The following is a 21,697-nucleotide window of genomic DNA, read 5'->3' on the forward strand; positions in this document are numbered from 1 at the left end:
GTTAACTTTTCTGTCATAGAGGGGCATAAACTAGATATTTTTTTAAGCATCAACTATATATTTTGTTAAATTTAAGTGTTTAATTGAGTCGAAAAATAGTTTAAAGGCTAGTTCGCTCTTTTAAACACTTGAGATACTTATCACTCGATTAGAATACCTAGAGATAGCTGAGTGAAATTAGCTCTTTCTTTTTTTCTCTTTAGAAAAGATAATTTTTCCACGGAAAAACATTGTATTTTACATGTAATTAATTTATATCTTTTTAGTTTAAGAATCAAGATGAAAATTCAATAAAAGGCCAAATTGACAACTAGGGCTATAAATGATTCAAGCTACTTGACGTCTATTCAAAGCTCGACTTGATTAAAGCTTATTTGAATTTAATTATTAACCTAAATGAGCTAACTCAAACTTAATTTACAAGCTCAATTAGTAAAGAAGCGAGTTCGAGTTTATCAGTATTCGGCTTATTTGAGCTCGTGAGCTGACTCATGAACTAGTTCATTCAAAAGCTTGAGAATTAAATCATACACCAACTCATTCATGATCTCGAGAATCAACTCGTAAGAATTCAACAATAAACTCATTTGTAGCTTGATAAAATTTTTAGTTTAATATTTGTGTTAATTTCTCTTTTAGGTTTTCTTTTTCATTTATTTAAGAAGTTTTCCTTGTTATAAATATAAGGAGTAATTATTATATTCTCCTCTGTGTTTTTTCATATTATATTAGTTACTCTATAATATTTGAAAAATATATTTTTTCATCATTGTATTTTGTAATTTTATACTAAAAATACATTTCCGTCAGAATTTTCGTTAGAAAATTGTTAATTAGATTTGGTTTTATACTATTTACTCCTTGATTTTCTTGTATAATACATAAATTTCTTATATATTTTATTTATTGCACTAAAATTCCCTTACATTTTGAAAGTCAATGCAATTAAAAAACTAAATTGATAAAAAATATGATTTGATCCTCAAATTTCTTATTAAAGTTACAATACTACTGTAATAAAATTAATAGTAAGAATAATATCTATCTTATTTTAACAATTTAAAGTTAAATTATATGAATTTTTAATATTTTAATTAATATAAGTACTTTCTAGATATTTAATTTTACTAGAATTTACTTATGCTAAAAATTAGAATAATTAAAAAACACTAATTAATTATTTTTATATAAAAATTAAAATTAACTTTGCATAAAAATTTAGACAAAGAAGTTTTAGTATAATAAATAAACTATAAGGGACAATTTATATATCACATTAAAAATCATGGGGTAAATAATATAAAACTAAACCTAGTTACCAATTGTTTAACGGAAATTCTAACGGAAGTGGTTTTTAATATAAAATTACAAAACAAAAGGATGAAACAAATATATCTTTTAAATGTTATGGGGTTATTAGTATAATATAAATAAATATAAGAGGTATATAGTAATTACCCTAAATATAAATAATCTGACAAGTTAAGTAAAGCATAATAAAATAATTATTTACTAGAATACATACATAAATAATAATTATTAATGTGAATGATTTAATTTAATACAAGTGAACATATAATAAACAAATTGGCAAAATTTTCCTTTTTTTTTTTGTTATAGACATTTGAACTTAATATACTGTCTACATTGAGGATGAAAATGTCACGACTATTAAATTTTTTGTATTCTAATTTGTGACTATATTATTGTTTTTTAGTTTAATTTTATGTATTTCTAATTAATGTTTACTTCAAGATTTTTTATTGATAAGTCTTTTATTGTATTTTTAATTAAAATTTTATAATTATATATTCAATAAATTTGAGTTTCAACTCGAATTTAAATTCAAACTTGAGTTCAAATTTATAATCAAACTAATTATAAGCTGATCTCAAACTAAGGCTCCAGTTTGAATAATTAAAATGAAGAAAGCTTGAATTCAAAAACAAAAAAGAAAACCTCAATCTCAAGCTCAGTTCAGTTTAAGTGAGGCCGAGCTTAAATATTGAAAAGGTTAGGTAGGCTTGACTTAGCTTGATTATGCCCCTAATTGGCAGATAGCATTAGTTCAATACTCTTCTAATTCATGGTGTCTGGTGAAACATCCTCTATCCAAATTCATAAAAAAAAAAAAAAAAAAAAAAAAAATTTCTTATTGAGTTGAGGCATGACCAATCTAGTAACTAAAACAACACTTACAAGAAGCAAAATCAAGAGCGAACAACTTAGCATCCCCTACTAAAACATCATAGCACAGGTTCTGAGCATCACATGAAAGGTCAATCCCATCTAAAAAGAACACCAATATACGGTTACAGATCAAATGTATAACACAACTAGTACAAATAAATAAAATAAGGCTGTTAAGATATAGTTTAATTGGTAGTTGCATCTGTTCTGCAAATAAGAAAGCTTTAGTATTAGTAATTTTTGCTACTCTCCGTACAATTTGGAACTTGGAATCTCTGTATTTATCAGAGTGAATGAACAATTATGATATTCCTATCACTCTTCTCCTGTGCTACTCATTTTAATTTCCAGTTCCAAACAGAACATTACAAGTAGACAAGTTTTCCCAAGGCCACAATTATCAAATAATCCAGTTCCAATTGGTTTACAATTGCAGCTCATAGTCCATAGTACTACAGCACTATGCCATTACCATGAGCCAAAACACTCAATAAGGAGTTCAAGCATTGCGATTGGAATTATCTCCTGCACTGGAAAGGCGAGGAACAACAATAGGTCCGCCACGAACTTTTTCAAGAGCAAAGCTTATTCTCAATGGTCGACCTAACAATGCCTGCAAATCAAAACTAACACCATAATTCAACTTATTGACAAAAAATGAACATCGAAGACAAGTTAAAAAAGAGATGTTAAAACATGTTTATATATACATCACCTTCCCATCCATGGCATCTTTTGCACATACAGCCTCATTTTCTTTCGAAAAATTGACAAACCCAAAGCCTCTCGACCTACCACTATCTTTGTCATACATTATCCTCACTGAGACACAAACAGCCGCATAAGTTACAGACTACATCTAGTTTAAAGATGAACAAAAAGAAAAACTAACACAATTACATTTTCTGCAATGCCAAAATAAATGCTAAACATATACTATAAGAGATTGGATTGATCATATTCAATTACAAAAGGGTATCCATAGAATCTAGGAATATCTAAGATCTTTGTATATCAAACAGATGCCAATCAATTATATTCGTTAAGGCAATTCATCAAACAGGTGGGTGACAAGATAAAAAAAAAAGGTAAACAACTAAGCTAAAGAAATGTAGTTGATAGTGGATTACCTTCACTGACCTCTCCAAAGGAAGAGAAAGCATCTTTCAAGGATTTCTCGTCGACAGACCATGACAAACCTGAAACATACACAAATTCATTAATTAAAATTAATAATAAGCAAAATACAACACAACATAATACATGGGGGTTGGTGCAACAGAGAGAGAAACCTGCAACAAAAAGTTTACTATTGGGAGGAGGAGAAGGTGAGTTGTGAAGTGTTGTTGCTCTTTTAGCAACGGATATTAGAGCTCTGTTCATTGTTAGTTAGCTCTGGTGGGCAGAAGTTACCAGATTAACCGCTCTGCTTCTTCATTTTACAGCCGTACTTCACTGGGCCAAAGAATAAAACTGTATTGGGCTTCGTAGACATGGGCCTGATTTGTCAACACACCCTTGAGTGAAAGCCGTAGTATCTTTTTGATCGGTTTTCATCTCAAGCCATTGTCATTCACACGGCCGGCCGCCCCATTCTTATACTCTCAAGCCTTCACTCAAGTCTTCATCATCTTCTTGGTAGCAGTTGTCATTCTTCTTCTTCTTCAAACGGGTTTGGTCGCCTCTCAACAAGTTTTCCATAGACTGACAAGTTCTCGAGTCTGAAGAAGTGGTAATACCTGTGTAAACTCGTTATTTAGTGCTTTTCTTTGGAACATAGATTTGTTTTGTTTTTGTTTTTCTTTTTCTTTTTTAAATTTTCTTTCTTTTCCTTTATTTGTGGATGTCTCTTAAAAAGAAAAAAAAGAAAAGAAATTGAGTCTGTGTAGGTTTATTTTAATGGTTGAATTGAACCCATTATGGGTCTACGCCTTTTGTGTTAATTCCATGATAAAGAAGATCTTTTATTTATTAATTTATTTTTCTAACATAAAATGCTTCATAGGCAGTTATAAAAACACAATTAATAGTATTTCACTTCTCTATCATTTCACTTTTCATAAAGATCAAGAATTGTTTGCACATAATGCATCCATTTAAATCTGCTCCCATAAGTTTTTTTTTTCCAAAAGCTTTTTCTGTTTTCTTGATTCATTTTCCAAGAACTTTTATAGGAATACTATACAATATAAAGAGAATGCCATGCTTCTAGGGATATGCATTGATTTGTGGGTTTCTTGATTTGCTTAATGTTTCTGCATTATCAGCTACGTAAGCCACGAAACTGATTTCTGCTAGTTTCCTTTAGGGTCTTGTTTGGTACTAATCATTTACCAGAATAGAATTCAATTCTTGGAAAATCACGTGAGCTTTCACTTGATCTGATTTCTTTCAAAATCCCTTGTTTTTTTTTAGCAACTATGAGTTAAAATTTAATTTAATTGGACTGAATTCTTGCATTTTTAAATTTTTTAAGCACTCTAAAGATTTATTCTAATGATAATCTGTAAGCCTTAGTATGCCAATGCTAGTCAGTATTTGCAACCCAGCGACACCCACGGCCGAAATATCATTAGATTTCGGGTTGATGGCTGATTGTCATGTGCCTCAAATGTCCTTATTGTTAGATTGCCTATGCCCACAATGCCTTCATGATTTTCAGCTTGATTAGTTTATTTTAGCCAATGTCATTTTCTTTTCTTTGAAAGTTCACTTTTTGTTTTTCCTTTTTTAAAAACTTTTATTTTTCAGTTTTACTATTGAATTCAACTTTATGAATCGTTTTACAAAGGAAAATGACATGGCTAAGGTGTATTTGTGGGTAATGCAGGTAGAAAAGTGAAGATATGAATGCATTTAAGGCTTTCAAAGCCCAGGTACCAATTGCGTGGAGTCCTAACTTATACATAACCTTGGTAAGGGGCATGCCTGGTACCAGGAAACTTCACAGGCGTACTTTAGAAGCATTGCGTCTTCGCAAATGCAATCGCACTGTCATGCGATGGAATACTCCAACTGTCAGGGGAATGCTTCAACAGGTTTTCGTATAAACTTAATCTAATTCTTTAACTCTATGCAGCTTATACAGTTTTGTCATTGACATGGATATAAAATGTTATGTATCTCTGCAGGTCAAGAGGCTAGTTGCTATTGAGACAGAAGAGATGTACAAGGCCCGAAAAGAAAATGAGGCAAAGCGCCGAGCACTTCGTTCCCCTTTGGTCATAAAACACTTGCCTGCTGAAGCAAGCAGCTCTTCGTAGACTGTCCAATTGTTTTATGTACTTTAGAGGCCTGCTCTCTAGTTCTTGAAGTAATATTAATGTCTCCTTTGAAGGTATGGCTGATGTTACAAACTGAGAGCCTTTTTGTTTACATAATGGATTCAGATGTTTATCCTACTTTTTGGTTTGTGTATCATCCCAAATTTAATTTAGAAGTTGCCAAGTAGCACTACTATTTGCATTTTAAACATTTGTTATTTCCCGAGCCCTTTGTTTTAATCTGGGATAATTACAAATTTGGGTCTTTTTTTTTTTTAAATTATTTTGATGTCTAAATAATTTTTCTGTGTAATGATCAAGAAAAGAGTATATTAATATTTAGTAAGGCGCTGGGCTGCAATTTTGGGTCGCTCGAGTGCTGACAAGGTATTGTGGGTTCGCTTTCTCACATAAACAGCTTGACACGTCATGTTAGCTTAAAGAGAGTTTATTAAAAAGACGAAAATGACCTTATATGTCTTGGCTCGAGTATATCGTTGCATGTCTATACTTTAATTGTCAATATCTTTATCTTTTCCTCTAAGCCGTGAAAGTGAGAGATTAGGGTTTGTAATCAAATGTATATTGATTGATTCGATTTAAAAGGGATTTTGGGTATCAACAGCAATAACTAAAATAACCAAGAAAAGCAAGAAACATAGAGTTATTTACAAGCATTGAAAGAGAAACACATAAAAACAAGTGCTTAAAAAATTGGATTTGGTTGCGGTTGGTAAACAAGGATCGTGTAAAATTTTATAGAATTGTGATGAATTTTAATGTTACAAGAATTTTGAGTTTTTTACAATTTGAGATGGAATTATATACTTGCTGAGATTTTGAGTTTTTTTCTAACGGATACTTCTGAATTTTGGGAAAAGGTGGAAGTGACCTTTCCTGCTTTACAGGAAAGGATGCTCCCTTTTTTTCTTGGTCAGTGATGAAAGGTCTGCACAAGCAACTTAGCTTGTGCAGCCTCTGGGACCAAAAAGGTTGCAGTTACTTTCTGTTTTTTTCAACACTCCCCCTCAAGATGGGTTCGAATAAGTTTATCGAGCCTATCTTGTTGAGAATCGAGTGATGATTCTGATTGTCAAGAGATTTTGTGAATATGTCTGCCAACTGATCTTGACTCTTAATATAAGGTGTTTCAGTTTCTCCTTTCTGAACTTTTTCTCTGATAAAGTGGCAGTCTACTTCGATGTGCTTATTTTGCTCGTGAAATACTGGGTTAGACACTATGTGACGGGCATCTTGGTTATCGCAATACATTTTCGTAGGTTCTTTGCTTTCAATCTTTATATCCTTGAGGACTTGTTTGATCCAAATGAGTTCACTAGCTGTGGATGCCATTGCACGATATTCGGCTTCAGCACTTGATCTAGCAACCACACTTGACTTCCTGTCACAGCTTCCAGCCCAATCTACATCAGAAAAACCAACTATGTTAGTGGAATTATTTTTCTTCATCCAGATTCCTTGTCCGGGTGTTCTCTTGAGGTATTTAAGGATCCGGTCTATGGCTTCGAGGTGGCTGGAGCGAGGAGCATGCATGAATTGACTTACCATACTAACTGCAAATGAAATATCAGGTCTAGTGACAGTCAAATAAATTAGTTTTCCTACCAGGCGCTGATAATGCCCTATGTTGGTTAAGGGTTCTCCATCTTCAAGATTGAGTTTGACTTTGGTTTCCATTGGAGTGATGGCCGGTTTAGCTCATATTTTTCTTGTTTCCTTTAACAGGTCAATGGTATATTTCCTTTGAGATAGGAAGATTCCCTCATCAGATTTCGCCATTTCTATACCAAGGAAATAAGAAAGTTGGCCTAGGTCTTTGATATCAAATTCCTTTTTTAGGCTCTGTTTGACCTCTTCTATCCCCTAATCATCGTTCCCTGTTATTATGATATCATCAACATATACTAAAATAATAATAGTGTGTTTGTTAGTGTTTTTAACGAACATAGATGAATCAGATTCACATTTATTAAAAAAATGCTTAATAAAAAACGGCTGAGTTTGGCGTACCATGCTCTCGGGGATTGTTTCAGGCCATAGATTGCCTTCTTTAGTTTACATACCAGGGAAGTGTCTGAGATTGACTTATGTCAAGGAGGTAGCTTCATGTAAACTTCCTCTTCTAAGTTTCCTTATAAGAAGGCATTCTTGACATCCGTTTGGAATAGATTCCAATCTTGATTGATTGCTATTGAGAGAAGGATTCTGACCATATTCATTTTGGCTACATGAGCAAACGTCTCTTGATAGTCAACTCCATAGGTTTGCGTGAAACCTCGGGCTACAAGTCTTGCCTTGTATCTTTCAACGGTTCCATCACTATTGAACTTGATTTTGTATATCCACTTGTATCCCACAGGTTTTTTATTTGGTGGAAGATGAACAATACTCCATGTCTCATTCCTTTATAGAGCAAGAAGTTCTTCTTCCATAGCTTTACACCAAGTGGGGTCAGTGTTGGCTTCATAGAAGTTTGTGGGTTCAACGAGGTTGAAAATCTGACATAAGTAGTTGCGGTATTGATTAGATAAGACATTATAGGAAATAAAATTCTTAATTGGGTATGTTACCGTATGAGACACATAGTCTCTAAATTTCACAGGAGGTCCAGTTTGTCGAGTAGATCTTCGCAAGGCAATTGCTTCTTCTGTTACTTCTTGAGATTGAACTTCTGGAGTAGGATTGTCTCCCCTTGAAGGAATTGGCCTGGAGACGAGAGAGGACTCCCCTTGAAGTTGACAATCCTGTTCCGAGCTGCTAAGAGGGAAATCAGAGTTAAGCGGAAATAAAGAGGGGGGAGGACCATTGGTAAAGTCAGTACTAGTAGGAGTGGTGTAATAGGGATCATTCTCGACAAAACTGACATCGCGAGAGACATAGGTTTTATGGGTCACAGGATCATAACATTTGTACCCTTTTTGGGTGGAGGAATATCCTAGAAAGAGGGTTTTGATAGAGCTTCTGTCTAGTTTATGCTGGCGCTTTATATGGACATAGCAGACACAACCAAAGACCCGAAAATGTCCTAATTCTATTTTACGGCCTTTGAGAACTTCTAGAGGGCTCATGTGCCTTAAGGTGATAGTAGGTAACCGATTGATAAGATAGGTAGTAGTTAAGAGAGCATCCGACCAAAAAAATGGAAGGGACATTATTTTAAAAAAGAAGGGTGCGAGTGACATTGAGAAGATATCGATTTTTGCATTCAAAAACATCATTTTGCTCTAGGGTGTTAACATATGTGGTTTGATACAAAATCCCATGTTGTTTAAAGAAAATAGAAAAATTTTGGTTTACATACTCCGTACCATTATCGGAGCAAAATTTTTTTAAATTTGCATTATACTGATTTTTGATAAAATTAAAAAACTCTTGGAATCGTGAAAAAACTTCATTTTTTCCTTTTAATAAATAGATCCAGGTAGTGCGAGAGTAATCATCAATGAAAGTGACAAAATATCTAAAATGATTATAGGCAGTAAAAGGTTTTTCTGACATGCTTGAAGACAAGGAAAAAGGCAATCGTGTGTTCTTGGAAAATTTACACACATCACAATGACTAGAGTTTAAATTGTAACAAAATAATTTATTTAGGACGGAGTCGGAGGGATGCCCAAATCTTTGATACATGAGCATGCCAGGGATGGGAGTGGTTGACATAAGACATTTCTTAGGAGGACTGTGAAGATAGTAGAGGCCATTTTCTAGGTATCCCTTACCAATCGTCTTTCCAGAATTTCGATCCTGAAAGGAGATTGAAAATGGTGAGAAAATGACATTGCAGTTCAAATTTCGAGTAATCTTACTAAAAGATAAAAGGTTAGAATTAAATTCAGGCAAAAATAAAATATCATTAATGTTGCAATTAAATAAATTTGTGGTGCCATGACCATGAATTTTGACCTTGTTCCCGTTTGCAACTGTCACATGATGGGAATCCTTGGTGGAATGAATTTTTTTTAGTTTTGCAAGATCCCAAGTCATATGATCAGTAGCACCGGAGTCAATAATCCATGCATTTTGATAAGATTTAGCATCATTAAATAAATTGTTTTGAACTGAACCTGACCCGTCTGGTTGAACCGACCCGAATCTATGAGGTTGTCGAATCAAAGCTTGGAGTTGAGCCAAAAATTCGGTCATTTGGGCTGACCGGTGGGCACGGGAGCCTATTTGGGCTTAATGCGCTTCGGTCGCTTAAAGTTCGCTCGGCAGATGGGCTCGAGTGGGGCTGGCCCGGTGGAGGGTCCGACCCATGTAAACTGTGGGTCAAGAGGTCGGGCCGAGTTACCAGATTGGGTCGGGTCGGTAAAACCCTAGAAACTCGGGTTGCATTTCGGGTCGAGGCGTCATATATTTTTCAGTATATGACGCCCCCATTCCCAAATGCACACCCTTTCTAGGGTTTTCCTCCCTTCTCATCCCGCTCCCCCCGCTTCTCCTCTCACCTCCTTTCGAGCTTCCAGCCCCCTCCCACCCTTTCGATGGCCTAAGCTGCGGATGAAGGTGCCAGCAACCATCGCGGTGATGTCCCTGCTTTTTGCAGTGGTCACATCGCAGGATGGTGCTCGGCCCTCCTCTCTGTCGGGCTTGGTCTCGATGGGTAAGGTAGGAATGGTTGTCCGTGCTTTCTGATGACCTATTCATAGTGTTCCTTCTGGTTTCTTCGTGTTGAATAGTCACTATCACAGCGTTTATCGAAGGCAGACGAGAGGCAAGGAGGATCTGAGAATGCAAGCCTTTGTAGCTTGAATCCAGGCCTCTGAGGTAGGTATAAATCAAGTCTTGTTCTGCTCTTCTTTGGAGTTCTTCTAGATCATTAGACGGAGGAAGGAAATTTTGTAACTCTTCCCATCTAGTTAATATCTCTGTTGCATACTCTGAGGGATTCTTGGTTCCCTGAGTGATTTGAGAAAGTTCCTGCTTCAATCTGAAAATGCGTGCAAAATTGTTTTGATGCCCGTAGAGGCCTTTTAGTTTTTTCCAGATTGCCTTTGATGACTCCATAAGAATACACAGTCGAGAAATCTGGCTTTCCATGGTATTAGTGATCATAGACATGACCAGGTGGTCAGTTGTCTGCCACTCTTCCATTCTGTCAAGTTCTTCTTCTATTGGAGCCTCTGGATTTACAGGTTTGGGTTTTTGTTTACTTCCAGTAATGAAGCCTAATTTTTTCTGCCGCTGAGGGCAATGGAAACAGATTTTAACCACTCAAAATAATTTTGACTGTCTCGCAGAACAATGTTTGTGATTTTTGTAGTTTCTGAGTGAGCCATTTTTTAGGCTTGATTTTGAGTTGATGGGGTAGATGATGACTGGTTTTAAACCAGCTCTGATACCATGTAGAATTTTATAGAACTGTGATGAATTTTAATGTTATAAGAATTCTGAGTTCTTTACAACTTGAGATGGAATTATATACATGTTGAGATTCTGAGTTTCTTTCTAATGGACATTTCTGAATTTTGGAAAAAGGTGAAGTGATCTTTCCTGCTTTGCAGGAAAGGATGCTCCCTTTTTTCCTTGGTCAGTGATGAAAGGTCTGCACAAGCAACCTAGCTTGTGCAGCCTCTGAGACCAAAAAGGTTGTAGCTACTTTCTGTTTTCTTCAACAGATCGGTTTTTTAGCAAGGCACAGAATATGTCGTCAAATATTCAATATAATTCCACAATATCTAGTTTTGTTCAAGGAAGGAATTTTAGCCAATTGAATTTAAGAATAGTAGAAATAGTAGTAGAGAAAGAAACAAGTTTTGAGGTATACTGAGAAAGCAAAAAGACAAATTAAACAGCAGAGCTGAAAGATCAAAAAAAGAGTTCTTTCATGGCGATGAGTCTGCAGAAGGGTAATATTCAAGTTGAGATAAAAAAAAAAAAAAAAAAAAAAAAAAAAAAGAGGATGAATGAAAGAAAAGTAGACATGGCTTCGGATTGCTATTAAAAGAGGGAAAATTATGATTTGGGTTATGAGATAAAATCTTTGGTGAACGTTATGGGAAAGAGATTGATTCTCTTAAAATATTTAGTATTTTTAAGAGTTGAAGCTCTTTTTTTTCCTCTCAAATACTTGATTGAGTAAAAAAATTATTTAAACTCTAAAATAATAAAAAATAAAATTTACACACCAAATTTCTTTTTAATAATGATTGATGCTCGACATACAAAGTCTCACAACTATGATTTGATTAAGAATTGATACTAAAAATACAACATACAACTGATGCAAGCCTGAGAATAGTTTTATAAAATTGTTAAATTATCTTCGCACAACATTGTATCTATCTTAAGGGTCCCTAATTTCAAGGATTCTGAAAATTGAATGATGAAATGCCAGCAGCAAGTGACAAATGAAAACACAACTATAGATTTTCTGTTCCTATTGGTTTGGAAAGAAAATACGAATATGTGAAGACTGACAGAACAGAAAAGGGACTGGAGAGCGTTATACAGGGGGTCCTTCCTTCTCCATCTCTATGACCATCAAATCATTTGGAGTTTTCAACTCCTTTTCACCAGAGTCGAAAGGTTTAGTATACTGCAGGACTTTGTACTGATGTCTCATTGCAAATGCGAGAAAAGCAAAAAAATTTAACGATCCTAGCGCTGCGAGCAGCCAATAGAAGTTGTCCAACTCTCCCTTGTTCAGGTTGCTCCTAAGCCATATCTTCTTAGTCACTTTGTCAACTATAGACACTAACAAGCTGCTAACAAAGAAACCCATTGAGAGTGTGCTTAGGAAAAGCCCTGTGCTCATTGATTTCATCCTCTCGGGTGCTTCTCTGATGAAAAACTCAAGCTGTCCAACATAAGCAAAAGCTTCCCCTGCACCCACTAGGAAGTACTGCGGGACTAGCCAGAAAGCACTTATTTGAGTACCATATTGGACAGCGAATTCCCTCCTTTCCTTCTCTATAAGAGCAGCAGCAACCATGGCAACTACTGAAAAGATGAGTCCGATACCAATTCTCTGAAGGCTTGTGAATCCTTGGGAATTGTTGGTGAGCTTTCGAGCCATCGGGACGAAAAGCCTTTCGTTGAGGGATGTAAAGAGGAGAATGGTGATGAAGAGAAAAGTAGACATTGAACCTGCTGGAATTGTAAAAGAGCCAACCTTTCGGTCCATGAAGGTTGCTTGCTCAATGGTGAAAGTTGTCATTTGAGAGTAGGCTGTCCAAAAGAGGATACATGTAGACCAAATAGGGATGAGCTTGAGTAACATCTTCACTTCTTCAACCTCCATTACTGTGGATACTATCCAAGGGTTGTTCTTGTTTCCATCAGCAGAGGCGTCACCATCCATAATTGCAGCCTTGTCGATACATCTACCAAATCACATATAGGGAAACAAAATCTTGTGGATTTCAGTTCAAAATACTAATAAAGTGTCTTCAATTTATTGGCTCTAATTAGCTTCTGACGCTAATAATAATGATGGTTAGGTTCTCAGAATAGATGATTATTTTACAGCATAAAGATTTAACTAGAGGACAAAAGTTTTAGGATTAAGGTCCTTGAGCCTGAGAATGTTGGGAAATGTCTTTTGTTGAAATAATTGCTTTGGTAAGACAAACTTACTTGAACTTCTCTGTGTGGAGGACCCGGGAGTTTTGGTAATCATTCAAAAAGCTGGGATGAGAAGGATGGGGATGGCCCCGCTTCTTCCAAGCCAAGAAGAAAACCCTCCATATCACTGTTAAAGGACTCCCTTGAGGCTTCTTGAATCTGTACCATGGTGTTCCACAAAGCAATATAGCTACTGCAATTGCCATTGTCCCTGCCGAAATCCCATATCCCCACCCTCTTCCTACATTATCTTGTACGTATACTAGCACTATTACAGCAAACAATGACCCAATACTAATGCAGAAATAGAATCTGTTGAAGAAAAAGATCATAGCCTTCTCTTCCTTGGGGTCTGTTGCATCGAATTGGTCCGATCCAAAACCTGATACATTCGACTTGATTCCACCACCGCCAAGTGCTATAGTATAGAGCGCTGCGTATAGCAACGCCAATTGCTGCCCATTGGCTTCGATACACTGATGATGCTGTCTCCTATAGTCATCACATGGTGGAGGTCTCATGCTAGAGATGGTTGTAGCCGATGTTAACATAATCACCCCCTGATGCAGATAAAAAATGATCAGTAGCAATACCTCAAGTCTCAAGCATGCAGTTTTGGTGCTGAAAGATGAATGTTTCAAAGGCTTGACAGCATGATGAGCAAATCTTAATAGGCCTAAGGATGTTAGTTGTCCAATTATATAAAGAAAGCATGCAGCTCAACAGTATCCTGAAATCTCAGAGCTTACCACGGCCGTTATAGATGCAAAAATTGCAACTGTCAAATACCGACCAAATTTAGCATCTGCCAAGAAACCACCAAGGAGACCAAGAAGGTTGAGAGTACCCATGAAGTTGGTGACAATGGTTGCAGATTTTGCAGATGAAATATGCAGATCTCCAACTAAGTATGTCACTAGGTTCATTGATATGCCCATCACACATATCCTCTCTGAGAGCTCAGTCCCTGCAAAAAGAATTCTCCACTGAAGTTAATAGAGCTAGTAGCTTCATTACAACTCAAAACGACATACGTATATAAGTTAAATAAAGCACCCAAAATTAGTCCTGCAGCAAGCCATCCTCCAGTTTTCGACTTGTCCACCGGATTTCCATGAAAATCTACTGCTGTCTCATGCTGCATAGCAACTTTATCTCCACTGCTGGTTACTAAAACCTGTTAGAATTGAAAAATGTTAATGAAAGAGCCTCATGGAAAGCTGTAAGACTTAGTAAAAGAGCTGATTAAGGAAGTAGTTACCATCTCTGTGAGAGAAAAATTACAATGGTTAGCTCTGCTCTGGAAGTTCAGAACAGAAGGTACAAATGCAGGGAGAGTGTATGATTGGAGTTGAGAAACAAGTGCTATTCAGCCTTTATATGTTGTACACCTATTAAAGAAGAAGAGAAAAGGGTGCATGAATAGGAGGGAAATATGATAAGGGTTAGGCAATTTGGTAGAGTGGGAATAGTTCCACAATTTCTAGTGGCAAGGAGTAACTTGGTTTGTATTTTTGTTGCTGCTAACCATGTGACCTTTTGGAGTTATTATATAAGCTTGTGGTTTTGGTGCTCACTACTGCCTTAATCAAAGCAAGCACAAGCATTGGAAAGTGACAATCCTTTACTTCTATTTTTGGTTCTTATCTCCATTATTATCATCTCCATAATTATAAGCTGAAAATATTTGTCTAAAATGTTGGGCAGTTGGACGTATGGTTTTGCAATGCGGGTTTCATCAGGAATTCTCCATCGTTCGATTTATGACAGCACAGTACAATGATTGAGCCATGTGATAAATTTTGATCCATCTGCAAAACTTTTTTTTTGTATTATATTTGTCAGGTAATCAATCAATGCTCTAATCGCCAGGAAAACTCAAAAGCAGCATGGAATTTGATCTATGTATATCTGTTACGTGGAATGTTTGTCTTCCTTCCAATCTTTTATGGCATATGAGAACGTGGAGTTAACAACTGGTATGTGGCTGTTTGATTATTTAAGTAAGTGGAAACTGATCTTAAATTAAAAGGGTTGGACTCAATTTGTATACTTGTTAAGTCGCCAATAATTAATAATTTATATTATATTATTAGTTATTAGTGATTTTACGATGAATGGCTAATATATAATAAGAACAGTCATCTTTTCTCGCATATCCTTTAGAAAAACAACATACTTCAGTGAAAAACACTACACTAAAACACCTAACTCAAAACACATTCCCTATGTTATAGTTTTGATTAGTTAGATCTTGACATATGTTGCTGCAAAACATAAAGTCTGGATCCATCTCTATCACAGGATTTACTTTCTCTTCCCTCAATGAAAAGGAATATCTTAGGAAAGGGTTTTTGGAGTTTATTTCCCAGCCTGTTGGCCAAGTAAAAAGTTGCTTTGAGATAATTATTGGGGGGTATTGGTAGGACATTGTCTCCTTCATTTATTTATTATGTTGTCTGCTAAGATACACTCCAATGTATTTTATGCTTTTGTTTGCAAGAAATTGATAATTTGGTGGGCCAAATGGCTAAGATTTTTGAAAAAGTTCACAATAATATCTCTAGGTCTTGGTATGTAAATAAATGTAAAGTATTTAACAATTTTTTATTCTTTAAAGTTCTGCAACATTTTATTTAAATAGGAGGAGGAGATTATTAGGCTAGAAAGAGACAAATATATGACTGACAACTAGAGGCCAAGTTGAAAGTAATAATTAATAATAACTTTAGTAAAATTAATTCTGATCTATCATCATCTATATATGATTACAGATAATTTTTTTATTTTTGAAGATTTATACTGAAGATATTATAAATGGTTAATTATACTGTGCCCTGATGATTTTCTTGACTTTCACTCTTGTATTCCTGGCAGGATCTTGTTATTTTATGGATTGCATTTTTTTTTTCTTCTAAATTATGGTTTTTCTTATATGAATTTTATAAGATAAAGTTTTTCAAACGAGACAGTTTTTATGTTGTATTATTTTATTGCCAAGTTTAAATGATAGTTTCTTTCTCAGAAAAAATATTAAATTCATTTTTAGTTTTGATCTTAAAGAAACAAAAAAAAAAAGAAAAAAGAAAATAGTAATATGGTGAAAGTTTCATAATTAGAATTAATTCTTTTTTTCATTTTTAATACCTCAAGTGTAATAACATCATAACCTATATCCAATATATAGTATGCTTCTTCCTCTGAAAACCATTAGTGGAATTTTTATTTTCATCTGTTTACTAATTTATTTTATCTTGGCGTAGCTGGTAAAAATTTTAATTTACTATTTACTATATTATATTTGATTAAAATCCGTAAAATATATGAAATTTATTTGGAAATACAAAGTTTATGTAATTTCAATGAAGTGAAAGTTAATTTAGAATTCTACATAATTAATTTTGTATGGAATTGGTTAAATCTAAACTAAATTCTAACAAAATGAGTAGAATTTTGAAATAAATTCTATATTAATTTGTCAATATATTTTATATCGTCAAAATATCCTGTTATCTTTATTTTATTTTATTTTTTATATTTTTTTAAATAAAATAAAATTTCTTAATAAACTTCAACTAAATATAAATATTAAAAAATTTAAAAATTTGTGAAGAAGGTGATACCTATCCAATTTGGTGATATGGGAATTGATAATAAAATGAGGAGACTGTAAAATTTTGGCAAAAGCCATAAATTGGTCCTTGTATTTTGCAATTTGGCTCATTTATGAAGAAGGGAGTTGAAATCAGCCCCAGTAATCCAGGCCTCTGTCGTATGATCAGCAATGGATTGCAACTCGCTCCAAAGAAGCTGCTTTAGACTAGGAATCGAGCTAGCGTATGCAGCGGTGACATAAGACTCCTTACCCGTAAAGCCCTCAACATGCAAATGAACAAATTGTTTGTGGTTCATAATAACTTGACGAAGCACTAAATTATAATTTTATAAAAAATATGTTGCATTTAGTAGTACTAGACCACATATTAATATCATAAACCTTTTTTAACGAGTTTACCTTTTTTATCATTTATAGAAAGAAAACCTAATATCACTATTTTATTTTATTATCATAAAGAGGATCCATAACAATCCCTAAAACATATACTAATGATTATTTATTAAACTAATTGATATGAAATAAAAAGGACACTACATACTTACTACACTTATATGACTTATTGAATAATAAATTGATTTAAATGCCCTCTCATAAAATAATATTATATTTTTTTATTCTTTCTTTTTTTTTTCTATCCATTTTTAGGACTATTTTTTTAAAAATGTTGTTTGCTTCTTGAGAAATTAAAAGAAAAAATAGTAAAAACTTTTTTCTCATTCGTTAAATAAAAAATTGAAAAATTAAATATTATTTGTTATTCTTTTATTTTTTGCATTCACCTAAAAGTATAAAAATAAATTATATTTTTTCATTTCAAAACAATAAGAAAAGAAAAAAAGGTATTAAATTTTCTTTAGAAAAGGATAATTTTTAGAAGTAAAAGATGATCAGTAAATGTTTTTAGAAAAATGATTAAAAGATTTAAAAAGTTAACAAACATCTTAATTTCTTTAGTATTAAAAGAAGATTTAACTAAAAAATAGAAAAAAGATCAAAGAATAAAAAGTAGAAAAATTTGTAACTAATAATGAATTTAAATCATTTTATATATAAATTGAATTAAATTATTATTTTAATCTATAAAATCTATAAGAAACACCATACTGCATAAATTAGCAGATTCAAACATTTAACTGAATAAAAAGAATTTAGACTCTAAAATAAAAGGTATTTAAAATCAAAACACTAAATTTGTAATTATCTCTTAAAAATACAAAGCAATGCTAAAATCAACATAACTCAAGATAAAGGTAAAGGTAAAGGTAAAGTTGCATCCAAAGCAACCTATAGGGTTTGGTTGCTATCATGAATGAGCAAAGTGGACATGCTATCATGAATGTAAGTGCTTGGTGTAAATTCTATAAAATTAGTTAGTAATTTGTTATTGGTAAATATATATAATTAAAACTCAAATCGCTAAGTATTTAGTCCATGGAAAGCTAGGATAGTTTTTCAAGAGGTAGTTTTAAAAAAAATAAAACTTCCCCAACCCTTTGTTAGGTCCAGTTTATGTGTCCATTTGCTTCCAATTCAAAGTCAAATCCAACTTTGCATTGGTTTGCTTTCTAAGATCTCTACTAATTGAATTTAATGATGGAAACAATAGTGTAGAAGAAAAGAATAAGAAGTCTGATAAAAAAAGAAAAGAATAAGAGGAGAAAAAATAAATTATGTTTCTTTATTATCTTTTATTTAGATTGATAGAACCACCCTTTTATTTCCTTCCCTCGAAAGCTAAACACGTAAAATAAACTAAGTTATAAGTTTACTACTTTTTCTTTCACTTTTATAAGCAAAATTTGAATTTCTGAATTCATAAAGGCATATAAATAATTCTGATTACTTTTATTGTATCTTTATCTTTTATCTTATTCCCATTCTTATAAGTATTTCATTAAGGAAGGCTAAGAGGATATCTTAATATAAAAGTTAAAATTTATAATTAAAGAGATTTATTCAAACTAACACCAATTAATGAAGTTGATGGCTAACAAATTGCAATTCTATAAAAAAAAGTATATTCCACTCAATACTATTAAATTATATATTAATATTATAAATATTTTTTACGAGTTAGATAATTTAAACATTAAAATTAATTTTTTTTATTCTTTTCACTATTTATAAAAAGAAAATTCAACATGCACGTCACCGCTTTATTTAATTATTATAAAAAAAGACTGTTAAAATTCCCTAAAAGTATATAATAAATTATTTATTAAAATTAATTAATAAAATTATCACATATTTAAAGAATAATCAAAGGTGAACTAAAATATAAATTTTAATAAAGAATAAAAAAATAAAAGAGCAAAAAGGAATTTCGTTTCCAACTTGAAGAGCTGGGATAATATAGAAGATATAAATTTAGTTCCTTCATTCTTTATACTTCCCCTCTTCCCAAGTGGCCATATAATAGTTTTGGTTTTTTTGAATCTTTTTAAAGGAGCAAGTGAATTTCATTTTCTTCAATAAGATTGTATAACATTTGATAATAACATTTAAATTATTTAAACTACTAACCTAATAAGTGAATATCATGCAAATCATATCTAATCTTAACTAATTCTAGAAGGTCACGAAGATCATCATAATGAAGGCTATCACCACCACTCGTCCTATCTCCATAGTCAGCAGAAGGATGAAGAACAATTTTCTGAATTTTATTTATTGAGTCAAATACTATACGATACCATATAAATTTATAAAAATTTATTTTATTTTATTTTTATTTTAATAATTTATTAATATTATTAAATACTATATTAGTTAATTATATCGTACTTATTTATTGATCAATCAAATAAATTATATTTATTTTTTAAAATTCTCTATATAATTTTAGTATTTAATTAATGACGTTTTACAATTATGAGATTTATTTATACAATTTTAATTTATTTAAATAATTAAAAACTATATATAAATTCATTGGTAATTTAAATTAATAAAAAGTATATAATTAATAAATTATTTAAAACAATACCAATTAATTTCTTATAATTAAAAAATACACTTATAATAGTAGAGTACTAGAATGGTACTCTTAACAAAATACCTTATTTATTTATTTATTGTTTTAGTTGTTTCTGTGGTTATAGATAATTCTTCAATACTTTTTTTTTTTTTTTGAATAATCTTTATGGCATTGCTTGTCTTTTCTATATGAAAATAACCCATCTCTAACTATTGAGCGAACAGTCCAGATTGAAAAAACAAATAAATTTGTAAGCTTAACCATGCACATGCTCCATGAATTTCAATAAAATTTTGACTATGCATTTGCTCCTTGATTAATTGGAAAAAAAAAAAAATGGTTGCAATTCTGTTACACCATATGTCATTTTACACTATGAAATTGAAAGAAATCAGCATAAAAATACGATAGAAATCAGATTAATACAAATATGGTATTGATTAAATTGAAAAATATTAATGGGATAGTGATTTGATCAAATTTTGTGCATGAATCTGAATGAGTTTTGATTTATGTAGCAGTGAGTGCCAGCTAAATTATCTGGCACCAATTTATTTATTTTCTAGAGAAAGGAAATTTATTTGGACCACAAAAACACAATCTTCAGCTCAGATCAGTATCTCTTACCTATTATTTGAAATAAAAAGTAGGAGAATGAAATAAAATGGAAGAAGAGAAGGAAGGAAAAAAAAGAGCCAAAGAGAGAAAAGAAAAGATTGAGGTAAAGTGTTCTTTTTTTTTTTTTTTTTCAAAAATTAATGAGGTTTAAAATGAGCCATTCTAATATAACATTAGTGTATAATACTATATAAAATTATAAAAATTTATATTAATTTAAGTTTAATAATTTATTAACATAATTAAATACTAGATTAGTTAATCATATAAATACCTTAGTTATTGATTAAGTAAATATATTATTTTTATATTATTAATATATGTCTTTACTTTTGGGAGTGAGAGATCTTGGGTTTGAGTTCTCTCATCTGTACTAGGTGAATTTTCACTTTTATGACGAATGTAAGGAACTAATAATTCCATGTTGTGTAGTCCACGGCTTATTCGATCTCTTTTCTTTGGATATTTTTCTTTAAGAAAATACGTTATTTCTATTTATTATTTATTTTTAAATTTAATAAATGTTACCTAATAATTATAAAATTCATTTATATAAAATTAATTTATATAAATAATTAAAAATTATATATAAATTTATGATGATCTAAATTAGTAGAATGACATATAAAACTAATAAGTTATTTAAATAATATTGATTAATTATTTATAAATAATAAATAGACTTAAAATGGTAAAATATTATAATGGTATTCTAACAGAATTCTAAATTAGTATTTTTAAACTATTAAGTAAAATTTAGTTTTTCATTCATTTCTTTTAAATATCTGGTGAGAACTTTTTTCTTGAAACAAATATTTGAAGAAATTTATGATAAAAATGATGTCACTATGTACTAAAAGTCTGAAATAGTCAGAATCTGCAATAAGAATAAATGCGAAAAGTTGTTTAGGTTCTACACTTGAAAAATCATTCCGTTATTTAGATTAATTCTTACATAATATTAAGAATAAAATGTTTAAAGATTGCAGATATATATATATAATTTGCTAGAATACCATTATAGCATTATACCACTTAAAAATAAAATCTGATGTATACATAATTAATTAAAAAATATATGTTTATCAATTAATAAAAAAGCAAAAAACTCATAAATTGTATGGAAAGTAAAAAAGAACTATATAGAATTAAATCCCAAATAGTTATTGAATGAAACACTTTATTTCAAATTCATTACTAATTAAAAAAAATCAATTATTAAAGCAATTGAATATTGTAGTAAATACATGAAGATGATTTCCAACCAGTATTTAAATTAAATAGCAATGAAATAAAACAAGACATATATTGATGTGTTTAAATTAGTGTTCACGAGTGCACAAATTATTCTTATAGTAAGAGTAAATTCACCTCGAGGTCGATCCCTCAAGAAACTTAGCTACTATTATATAAACTAATTATTATATAAAAATACTAAAAGTG

General features: G+C 31.9%; 3 protein-coding genes across 3 annotated transcripts; 1 reads left to right on the top strand and 2 right to left on the bottom strand.

Moving 5' to 3' along the window:
* Positions 1-2,346: 2,346 nt before the first annotated feature.
* On the bottom strand, positions 2,347-3,717 carry LOC8282546 (glycine-rich RNA-binding protein 4, mitochondrial). The gene is made up of 4 exons (XM_002525275.4): positions 3,483-3,717; positions 3,321-3,389; positions 2,906-3,012; positions 2,347-2,803 (listed from the first exon to the last, which is right to left on the bottom strand). Exons 1-4 carry the CDS (start codon positions 3,571-3,573, stop codon positions 2,690-2,692), a joined length of 381 nt encoding a protein of 126 aa, XP_002525321.1. The 5' UTR covers positions 3,574-3,717; the 3' UTR covers positions 2,347-2,689.
* Positions 3,718-3,749: 32 nt separating this feature from the next.
* On the top strand, positions 3,750-5,662 carry LOC8282547 (50S ribosomal protein L30). The gene is made up of 3 exons (XM_002525276.4): positions 3,750-3,922; positions 5,021-5,228; positions 5,322-5,662. Exons 2-3 carry the CDS (start codon positions 5,037-5,039, stop codon positions 5,451-5,453), a joined length of 324 nt encoding a protein of 107 aa, XP_002525322.2. The 5' UTR covers positions 3,750-3,922; positions 5,021-5,036; the 3' UTR covers positions 5,454-5,662.
* A 5,981-nt stretch (positions 5,663-11,643) lies between these two features.
* LOC8282548 (protein NRT1/ PTR FAMILY 6.4) lies at positions 11,644-14,525 on the bottom strand. The gene is made up of 5 exons (XM_002525277.4): positions 14,302-14,525; positions 14,097-14,217; positions 13,790-14,007; positions 13,053-13,600; positions 11,644-12,799 (listed from the first exon to the last, which is right to left on the bottom strand). The coding sequence occupies exons 1-5, from the start codon at positions 14,302-14,304 to the stop codon at positions 11,920-11,922; spliced, it is 1,770 nt and encodes a 589-aa protein (XP_002525323.1). The 5' UTR covers positions 14,305-14,525; the 3' UTR covers positions 11,644-11,919.
* Between the last annotated feature and the right edge of the window lie 7,172 nt (positions 14,526-21,697).

The sequence above is a fragment of the Ricinus communis genome, chromosome 7 (genome assembly GCF_019578655.1).
Source record: "Ricinus communis isolate WT05 ecotype wild-type chromosome 7, ASM1957865v1, whole genome shotgun sequence".
Lineage (NCBI taxonomy): Eukaryota > Viridiplantae > Streptophyta > Magnoliopsida > Malpighiales > Euphorbiaceae > Ricinus > Ricinus communis.

Coding starts and splice junctions, on each gene's coding strand:
- LOC8282546 (XM_002525275.4), bottom strand. CDS start 3,573: ATGAACAGAGCTCTAATATCCGTTGCTAAAAGAGCAACAACACTTCAC. Junction 3,390..3,482: donor TAGTAAACTTTTTGTTGCAG/GTTTCTCTCTCT, acceptor TGTATGTTTCAG/GTTTGTCATGGTCTGTCGAC. Junction 3,013..3,320: donor CTTTGGAGAGGTCAGTGAAG/GTAATCCACTAT, acceptor TTTGTGTCTCAG/TGAGGATAATGTATGACAAA.
- LOC8282547 (XM_002525276.4), top strand. CDS start 5,037: ATGAATGCATTTAAGGCTTTCAAAGCCCAGGTACCAATTGCGTGGAGT. Junction 5,229..5,321: donor TCAGGGGAATGCTTCAACAG/GTTTTCGTATAA, acceptor GTATCTCTGCAG/GTCAAGAGGCTAGTTGCTAT.
- LOC8282548 (XM_002525277.4), bottom strand. Junction 13,601..13,789: donor TTGCATCTATAACGGCCGTG/GTAAGCTCTGAG, acceptor TATCTGCATCAG/GGGGTGATTATGTTAACATC. Junction 12,800..13,052: donor CTCCACACAGAGAAGTTCAA/GTAAGTTTGTCT, acceptor GTGATTTGGTAG/ATGTATCGACAAGGCTGCAA.